The sequence below is a fragment of the Euwallacea similis genome, chromosome 17, assembly GCF_039881205.1.
Source record: "Euwallacea similis isolate ESF13 chromosome 17, ESF131.1, whole genome shotgun sequence".
Classification (NCBI taxonomy): domain Eukaryota; kingdom Metazoa; phylum Arthropoda; class Insecta; order Coleoptera; family Curculionidae; genus Euwallacea; species Euwallacea similis.
The window spans coordinates 521,808-531,677 of record NC_089625.1 but is presented as its reverse complement, the minus strand read 5'-3'; the positions used below and the strand labels follow the sequence as shown (position 1 = coordinate 531,677).

At 32.4% G+C, this 9,870-nt stretch overlaps 2 protein-coding genes across 3 annotated transcripts in view; both read right to left on the bottom strand.

Moving 5' to 3' along the window:
• LOC136414414 (thioredoxin, mitochondrial-like) overlaps positions 1-4,802 on the bottom strand; it is a 33,116-nt gene extending 28,314 nt beyond the window's left edge. The window contains exons 1-3 of one of the 2 annotated variants that reach the window (XM_066398416.1): positions 4,541-4,802; positions 1,129-1,252; positions 811-970 (exon numbers count right to left, since the gene is read on the bottom strand). In XM_066398416.1, coding sequence (XP_066254513.1) covers positions 854-970; positions 1,129-1,252; positions 4,541-4,710 — 411 coding nt within the window. In that variant the 5' untranslated portion in view covers positions 4,711-4,802 and the 3' untranslated portion in view covers positions 811-853. Of the gene's footprint in view, positions 1-792; positions 971-1,128; positions 1,253-4,540 lie in introns of those variants that run through there. The other variant, XM_066398415.1, reaches the window with a different exon arrangement.
• A 687-nt stretch (positions 4,803-5,489) lies between these two features.
• On the bottom strand, positions 5,490-9,508 carry LOC136414410 (G patch domain-containing protein 1 homolog). Its single transcript, XM_066398412.1, has 4 exons — positions 9,352-9,508; positions 7,833-8,134; positions 6,666-7,705; positions 5,490-6,588 (listed from the first exon to the last, which is right to left on the bottom strand). The coding sequence occupies exons 1-4, from the start codon at positions 9,419-9,421 to the stop codon at positions 5,853-5,855; spliced, it is 2,148 nt and encodes a 715-aa protein (XP_066254509.1). The 5' UTR covers positions 9,422-9,508; the 3' UTR covers positions 5,490-5,852.
• Between the last annotated feature and the right edge of the window lie 362 nt (positions 9,509-9,870).

Genomic DNA, 9,870 nt, shown 5'->3' with positions numbered 1-9,870 from the left:
AAAAAATATACCAATTTTGACAGGTCATCAAATTAGGAATGGATTTTATAATAATTTTTATAATTTCTAACACTGATATATTTTTTCTGCGCAGTATACTTCCACCATAAAATTATTACAGTTTTGGATTGCCAAGACCAACCAGGCCAATAAAAATTATTCATTAATATACTACACAAAAAGCATCACATTTTTTGTGGAGTAGCCTTGTTTAAAATACTCTGTATGGCTGTTCTAGGTAAGATCATAATGAATACTTCTTTCTTTTTAATCACACCATATCTATCTCATAAATCAAACATGTTATTTTATGTATTGAAAGCAGTAGTATTCAAATATATTGTGAAAAATTTGATTCCATATAAAACAAAAGAGTTATGATGTAAAATTTCGATTTGATAATGAAATACCCTGTATATTATTATTTGATTTTTAACCGTTGAAATACTTCATGTAAGCTAAAATTTTGTTTTGTAAAGATATTGATATTTTTCATTTAATACTGCTTAATTATTTTTTGGTAATAAAATCATTAAACTTTTTTAACAAAAAGATTTTTTGTCGTGGAAGTTTAAAGTTTTCAGCGACATTAAGTGAAGTATTAGAAGGATCACTCAATCAAAAATAGCAGATTCTCGCTGATTTTGTAGGAGGCTACTTAAAAATTTAGTATTAAAACAACCTAACAAAAAGGATTCTTTTACGCTTGATTGCAAAAAAACAAATTTTCAGCCTTCTGCAATGCTGTGTGCACCTCCTCCTTTGCTCAGATGGCAGTTTCAATTATTAAAATTTATTGTGTAATATTTAATTTTTCAACTTTTATACAACCAAATAATAACTAATAACACATTTATTTCTTGAGAACATTATCAATCCATAAATTCAACTTGTCTTCATCCTGCAGGCCAACCAAGCGTTCCTTTACTTTACCATTTTGAAAAACTACTAGGGCTGGAATTGTGCTCACCTAAATAAAAATTGACAAATAAGTGTAAAATAGCACTATCATCTAGTAAAAACCATATTTATTTATTAATAAACTTGTTTTAGAGTTATCACTGTGCGTGAAATACATATATTGTCACTTTTATTTATAATCAATGCTAAATATATACTGGTGATTACCTCATATTTAGCAGCCAATTCTCCTAAATCGTCAATATCTACTTTTGCCACTGAAATATCACCCTTTCGCTGTGCGATTACATTCTCTAATCTTGGTTCTAAAGCTTTACATGGGCCGCACCATCTAGAATTGAATAGTAATTTATTCCTTTATAATTATTAACAATAATTACAGTATCCAACATTCATTTTTCAATTTCAACAATGAAAACTGTTTTGGCCCTTGATTTTTCATCATCAATTCTTCAGTTTTAGGCTTGGACAAAATTTAAAGTGTTTTGTAAAAAAATATTAACTTCTGGTTGGACAACCATTATCGTTTTAGAGGAACTAACAATCGCTAACATTGCTGCAGATCAAAAAATTTATTACATACTTTTCTTAAGAATATTATTTAAAAGCACTTTTTTGAATTTATTTTTACATTTATAATATACAGTGTGACCCACTTAAGAGCGGGACACCCCTGTAAAATTTTTATTTGTGGTTCGATTTTGATCATTTTTTTATATGTTGTAGGGCATCAAAAACTCTATTTTGTGACAAGTTCTTGTTACGCTCGCTTAAAATCTAAGGTCTACTTTGCCCCTTTCTTATGACGAAATTTTAAGAAAAGACATTAGGGAATTTTTTATTTTAAATTTAGCTTCAGTAATAACTTTAGAATTATTCAAAATGGCTGTATTTCAAATTTCGTTAAAAAATGTTTATCCATAAAAAAGTTGTAGAGCAATCCAATTTTAAATTTATTGAACCATCTGGATGTAATAATTTTTGGTCAAGTTGGCTGAGTACGGATCCAATAAACATAGTTAAGTCACTTGTTTTATCCTTGTCATTAAATACAATGCAATTGTCTTTTTGTAAATAAATAAACCAGTTCTTGGTGGTTTAGAAGAAAATTTAACTGTTTTTGATTGAAGAAAAAGTTCAGATATGAATAATCAATTAACTTTAAGGGAAAAAATTGAAATAGTGCGTCTTTCTGGTGACAATGACAGAAGTGTAAGGGAAGTGACTAGAATATTTAACACAAGATATCCTAATCGACGTCCGATTACTAAAAGTACAGTGAATCGAATAAATCGTACATTTAATGAAACTGGAGCCGTTGATAGATATTTGTTAAAAAACAACCGTCCTGGAAATAGAAATGAAGGTGATACAGAAATCGCAATTTTAAATTATTTTACTAATAACCCACATGCTACATTAAGAATAGCAAGTTTAGATTTAAATGTACCGAGGGAAAAGATTCGTCGATGCCTGAAAAAGAATAAAATTAAGCCATTTAAACCAAAATTTCTGCATACTTTGGAGGAAGGAGACAAGAACAGAAGATTGGAATTTTGTTTGTGGGTGCAAGGGGAGTATCAAGATAACAACAATTTTCTAAAATGTATTCTATTTAGTGACGAAGCTACATTTACTACTAACGGGATAGTTTCTTCACAGAATTGTAGATTTTGGTCTCATGAAAATCCACGCTGGATTATCAACTGCAAAAGTCAATATTCCCAAAAAGTAAATGTTTGGTGTGGAATAATCTATGACAAACTTATCGGTCCATTTTTTCTTGAGGGCAATATGAATTCTGCAAGTTTTTTAGAACTATTGAGAAATGAATTATCCAATGCGATTGACAATCTTCCACTATTATACACAAGTAACATGTACTTTCAACTTGATGGAAGTCCTATACATAACGCGAAAATTGTTCGGCAGTGGCTAAATACAAACTTTCCCAATCAATGGATCGGACGGAATAGTCCATTAATACAATGGCCACCCAGATCACCGGACCTGACCCCTTTAGATTTCTTTTTGTGGGGTACTCTTGGGCAAAAAGTATATAAAAACCGCCCCAGAAATAGAGAAGAACTATGCATAAGGTTGAGACGCGCCTGTGAAGAAATTACTCCCTTATCTCTCAGAAAAGTAATGAGTAATACTAGAAGAAGATACGAGAAATGTATCCAGTTGAACGGTAGCTTAATCGAAGCAAGTGTTTTTTAAAATGAATTAAATCTCTTTTCGTTACAATTTTTTTTTCACATTGAATCATTAATTAATTTAAATTAAATAAAATTTAATTGTTCTACAACTTTTTTATGGATAAACATTTTTTAACGAAATTTGAAATACAGCCATTTTGAATAATTCTAAAGTTATTACTGAAGCTAAATTTAAAATAAAAAATTCCCTAATGTCTTTTCTTAAAATTTCGTCATAAGAAAGGGGCAAAGTAGACCTTAGATTTTAAGCGAGCGTAACAAGAACTTGTCACAAAATAGAGTTTTTGATGCCCTACAACATATAAAAAAATGATCAAAATCGAACCACAAATAAAAATTTTACAGGGGTGTCCCGCTCTTAAGTGGGTCACACTGTATGTAAATGTATAGCTCCTATTGCTAATTTTTCTTTTCCATTTTCATTTCTATGTTGTTGCTATTGTTAAGCAATCCATAATATGTGTTCATAAACTGTTGTTTGTGCTTTTCTTTGATGGCATCTGAATGTCTAGTATAAAAATTTTTGTCACAGGGAATACAATGTATCCAGTGACAATTTCGATATCATGTGGTTTTTCCACTTTCTCTGTCAGTCACCATCAAAATAAAAAATATGTGAAATGAACATTTGATGGTGACCAATGTTACTATCTATTTTTATCATGTAAAATGTAAACATTTTTTAAATTGCTGAAAGCACCATCTATCTAGAAAATGAGTCACTATGTGCTGTCAAAACCTACATTGCTTTATCACTGTAAGACTTTTAGCAGATCATAAAACTTTGTTCCCACATCACCCTGGCCAGACTCCAAAACTCTGACTCCCAAAGGTACCTGACATGATCAAGGACACAACGAACACCAACAGGCATGTTGGGAAATCATAATTTGTATATGATTGATTGCTAACAGTTGGTTTTCAATCAATTGAATAGATTCTAGGTGATAACTAGTAAGTACACTTAATTGAAAATCAGCTGATAAGAATCAATTGAATCTACATCATTCTTTTGAAATGCACTAATGTTTGTATAAACAATACTGAAATTTAAGCTGTATGTTTTAATAGCAGCAATAGCAACAAATTGTATAGAAAATGTATAAATCCAGCATAATCCAGTTAATCTAGGATTATGTTTTACTTATTTAATTTTAAAGTAATATTGCTGCTGCCTGTGCTTATTTTGGCATCTATAAAGTGTAATCAGGCAATTTTGTTTATTGTTTATTTAAATAAGAAAACTTTCAGAACTGTTGGACATTTTGATGTTATTTTCTTTCCATTTGTAGGAATGGTAAAACCTCTATTGTTACACAGAGTGATACACCTATTGATAGGCCATAGAAATGGTAATATTCTTCGATTCTAATGAATTAATTTTATTAAATACTTACGTAGCAAAAAAATCCACTATCACAGGCTCTTTACTATTCTCAACTTTATCCAGGAAATCTTTGTCATCTTGTACCTTGAATGATGCACTCCTGTTCTGAGTTACGGCCAGAGTTCTTCTGCCCATATATGTCAACTTCCTCACGACGTGTCTTGAAATTAACCCATTCATTTTTTCACAACTTAATAGATTTTTTGACTAGAATCTTTTACTTTAAAGAAAATCTGTAAGGAAATTTAGAAACGAAAACGTGATTAAGGTTTAATTTTTTTGTTTTGTTTTTTAATATGACAATTACGACATAAATAAAATAAACAGCAATACAGAATCGAGTTCAGAAATTACACTCATGGTGTAAGTGCAAGTGTTAGCTTTCAAAGGAACTTTTGATCCACTTTGTTGATCTTTGTCGCATGCATATTAAACCTTGTGCGATTCTTCTTTTACTTGCACAATCCCCATGTGTACATTTGAACTGGTGATATTTTATCCGCCAATAGGGTGCATTGATTTTTTGGTTCATCAATCTATACCAGAAAATCAACAAAAGAAAACAAATGCAGATTTATCGCATATATCTAATTAACATGTGACATATCAGCAAGAGCTACATTCCATTTTTGTTTTAAGTTTACAAGTGAGAAATATCACAGAACATTTTAAAAGTTCAACAAAGAAAGCTGTTACGTCATTTTTTTCCATTATAATTAAGTTAGTTCTCATCCTTAAAAACTGATATTCATAAGAAATACATTGGTGTCAATATGACATAAACGAGTTTCTTATGTGTAAGAGAGTCATACGAGGGCCAAATTTAGCAAAACGTAACATAATTCATAACCTTATACCACCGAAGATAGAAATTGCTCAATATTCTGTATCTTTCTAAACATTAAGCTTACAATTAAAGCCGTTTTCTTTTGCTAATATCTTTTTAATTCTTAAAAAATAATATATTTTTATATTGACACCTGATGTTATGCGCGACTGTTAGCCCTATTTTTTGCGAACAATTCCGTATTTAAAAAATATAAAAATTACATGTCTTTATATTATTTCAATTAACCATTCCTCGAAATAGGTAATTCTGATATCATGTCAATGCGAATTCCTTAAAATCGCATCTCAAGAATAGACTGCCAGGACATGAGTTCGAACCAAGTGGCTGAAAAATTGAAGCAAACTAACAACTTAATATGTAGTTCAGAAGAACTCCATATTTTTGGGAAATGGAATAACGACGTTGCAATTCCAATTTGGTTTGGTATCGCGGATCATGGTTATCAAGGAAAAATGGCTTAACCCTCACTGACCTATTTCAACTTCTTATGTTTTTTCTTTTTATGTTTATGTTTGTGCTTCTTTTCCTTTTTACATCTTCTTTCTTCTCTGCTTTCGCTGTCTCTCTCGTCCTTCTCTATCCATTCGTCTTCACTTTCCGATGCGACTTTAATATTAGTTGTATTTGGTGCCGCAATTAATCTTTCTGGAATTTTCGGACCATACAAATTTGGATCAACATTTACTTCAGCTTGTTTCGATTCAACTTGATTATTTTCAATCGTTTTAACATCAGGTTTAGAAAAGACATGGAAATTAATGCCAGACAAAACACCCTCTTTTAGTGGTTTTATCTTAGGGATCAGTTGATCAGAAAGAATTGTGGATTTCATCTCTTCTCTCCTGATGTCTTCCCTACTGCGCTCTACGTTTTCATCTTCTTTTTCAGTTTGATCTTCTTCTTCTGGTTCACTATCACTCATAAAGATTGCCTTGAACAAGTCTTGTTGTTTTTCCAAGTGAATGGGTTCAGTAATGTCTTTAGGGGTAATAGAAGATGGAGGTTCAGTATCTGGCTTTATTTCTCTTGGAGGTTCCACAGTAGCATTGCCATTTGAAGGCATTTCAGGAACATCCTCATTAATTTCTTGAGACGTTTCATTGATTGTTTCTTCCCTTTTAATCCCTGGTTGAAGATTATTTTGTTCGATGTGTTTTTGGTATTCAAATATTATGTTTTTGGTTCGGGTTCTGGACTTCTCAGTTCGGCTAAAATAATAAAATGACGTAAACATTTAATTTTGATTACTGCTTACAAAAAGAATCTTAACCCGATGACTACTTACTCAACAAATGGTTCGGGGACGTTGAACCTCTTACACAACAGCGCATGGGGCACCCAATCGGAAGTAATCCTAGTCAGCGGCCCAAACATTTTCATTCTTACAGCATCGCGCATCTGCGACGTCCCGTGCATTGTTTCAGTCTTCTCCACCACTTCCAATATATTTCCCACATCCTCATTCGTCGAAGAAGACACAAATCTGTCGTTTAAGTAAGAGTTTACATCTGCAGAACTCGTGGCGGCAGTGGACGTTTCTGAAGAAGCAGGCATTTTCGCAAGTTTCTTTGTCGATTCTTCCTTGATGGAGGGGTCTATTGCAGGCTTCGAAGAGGTGTATTCTTTTTCGTAATCTTCGCCTAAATATTTAGCTCGTACCATAGGATTTATTTTACTAGTGCTCGGAGTTTCCTCTTCGGGAAGTGGTTCGAATCGCGACCTCCTCACCTTGTGTTTACCGGTAAAGCTGTGAGGTATAGTTGGCAGAAGGAATTTAGTTTGATTACGCAGCACTGGATTTTCTTTCGAACGTTCAAACATGCCTAGATGCAACTTACTCTTGTCCACACTGATTTTAGCCACATCCTTCTCGGAAGCAAGCTCAAAATCATACTTCTTCATGTCATCTTTCATATAAATGTCGTCATCATCGTCTTCGAAAGCACCCACTCCAAATGCTTGCCCAGATATTGAAAATTTTTTATTATTTCTGTCAGTTACTTTAAATTGAGGCTTGTCTTCATTAGGAAAAAGACTGAACCTGGTTTTATCTAATCCTGTATAACCCAGGCCAAATGTGTTGTCTTTGGGACGCACAAGGAAGTCCTTGTATAATTGGGGAATTTCGTATTGGTTGTCTTCGGCGCTTTGGAAAAAAACGTCCGAACTTGGCATTTGACAGCCGTAGGTTTTTTGGTCAGTTATGTTTTTCTTCTTATCTTTTATGCGCAGATGTTTCAGTAGCATGTAGCCGATTGTTTCGTTGCCACTTGAGAGGATGTTATGCAGAACTGGTTCGCCTGGTATCGGCCCGTCAGAGAAAATCTTAACGAGAAATTCAAATAAAACAGTTGCAACCTGACATAAGTTTGTTAAAGAAATGTTGCAAAATAGATAAAAAGTTATAGAAATATTTTAAAACGTATATAACTGTGATATAAAATATGTTTACCTGTTTCTTCCTTTTTTTACTAGTGTTATAATCATTAGTGGCTCTGACCACTTGTGGGGCGATTCCATCTTCTCCCATATCTTCATCATCCATAAAATCTTCAGGTTTTTGTGTTACTTTTTCAGTTTTTGCAGATCTGGAACTCTTAAACTCGCCAGGAAGCCAGCCTTCTAGCGAGCCTACCGTATTAAAAAAACCAGCTGAAAAACCACCTGTAAAAGCGCCATGGAAGCGGCGCCGTCCTTGAGCATCAGTGGCAATTTGTTCTTCAACTGTGATGGGACGTTTTCTGGGAATTGTATCTGGAAAACGTAAAAAAATACTGTTAAACAGTTAGCAAAGAAAGTAGAAAGATTTGTAATTATTCTGCTAGGGAATAAGGTTATAAGACTATGAAAACAGTAAGGGGCACACACAAAACGAAAAGAAAAATATCAGGACTTTGGAAGTATCATAGAAATATCTTTAAACCTCACCAGAACCAATGACTAGCTCTGTTTGCAGCAATATAACATTTTTTACTATTTACTTTAGGATTTTCACTTGTTGAATTGATTAGAGAACTAAGTGAACCAATTACCTGCATGACTACTCATAAGGACTCATTTCAATGAGTATATTGAGCAGGCGTGTGATTGGTTTTTGATGATGCCAATCATTCTTGTTGATGAAATGTTAAGTATTAATTACACTTAATATCTGCATTCAAGACATTCCTGCACCAATGTGATATTTATTTAAAAAAGAGAAAAAGTGTACTTCAAGTAATTACAATTTTGAGCATTTGCAAAAGTTTGACTAATCCTGTTGTAATATTGAAGTACTAGTAATCTGGTGCTTTAATGTTATTTCTGGCAAGTCTCTGACTATGTCCCTTAAGATATATGATTCATCATTAAAGCATCAAAATTGTGGTGAAAATCAATGTATAAAGGTAAATCAATTTAATCCTTTTGATATTGGGGCTTGGAGTAAAACTGCAATATGGCGCAGTCATCCACAAAATTAGTTGTTAACAGTAATGGATCACATTTTGATTTTTAAAAAAATGTCACATATGTAATAAGGGGTTACATTTTAAAGGTCAAGTTCAGTTGTTCATACAAGTGCAAAGTGCTGCTTGACTATTGGGAGAAGAGTTACAAATTATACAAAAAACAGGAAAGAGTATTAGAATGGTGTCTGCCATGGGTAAATTACATTATGTAATGTTTCAGAAAGCTGTCATAAAAAAATTTTAAGTTTAAATGAGATGATTAAAAGAATAAAATGTCTAGTGATAGTACACAGCTTGAGCAAAATGGTAAAATGTAAAAAGGCCAGAAAAAAATTAGGGTGAGTATATGTTCTTATATCCCTACTGTTACTAATTCATTTTTAACTTGTAGAAATTTTAATTCTACAATGCAGTATGAGCAAACTGTGCAGTAACTTTTACTAGAGATTTGTCTTTAGTCTTAAAACTGTCTTAAATTCTCCTCCTAGCATATTATTAAATATATAACTTCGGAGTTATTACCTTCATCATAGGGCTCCAATGGTTTGCCATAAAAGCAAAAATGTTCATTTTCTTCTTCAGATTCTGACATTTTAAAGAATTTCTAAACCCAATATTCTAATTCTGTAGTGAAGAAATACATGATACGGTCTGGTACTGAATTTTAGAAAATTACATTGTGCAAAGCAAATTACAAATTTTCAGGATTAAATATACAAATAAAGAATGTGATAGTTAACTAAAAGAAAAACGAAAAACAGCTGATTGATGTAAACAACTTTTTAAAAAATCAAATACTTGTCATTTCCGTAATTTCAGATTTGAAAGTATGACGCTTTCCATTTGTCATCGGAGTAGTTCGGAACAGTTCCGAAGCATGTAGTTTGCTTTGAAAGTTTTCTACCATTGTTCTACGGACTTGTAATTAAATTGTGTGATTTTGGAACAAGAAAATCTCACAATAACGACACTAATATCTTGCGGAGCACATTTGGATGAATACGGTTAACAAAATTTGATTTTATTCTGTAATCTGTCACT

Excerpts from the sequence above, each read along its gene's own strand:
- LOC136414410 (XM_066398412.1), bottom strand. The coding sequence starts at position 9,421 with ATGTCAGAATCTGAAGAAGAAAATGAACATTTTTGCTTTTATGGCAAA. Across the intron at positions 8,135-9,351 it reads ATTGGAGCCCTATGATGAAG|ATACAATTCCCAGAAAACGT; the intron begins GTAATAACTCCG and ends TACGTTTTCCAG. Across the intron at positions 7,706-7,832 it reads GTAAAAAAAGGAAGAAACAG|ATTTTCTCTGACGGGCCGAT; the intron begins GTAAACATATTT and ends TTTCTCGTTAAG.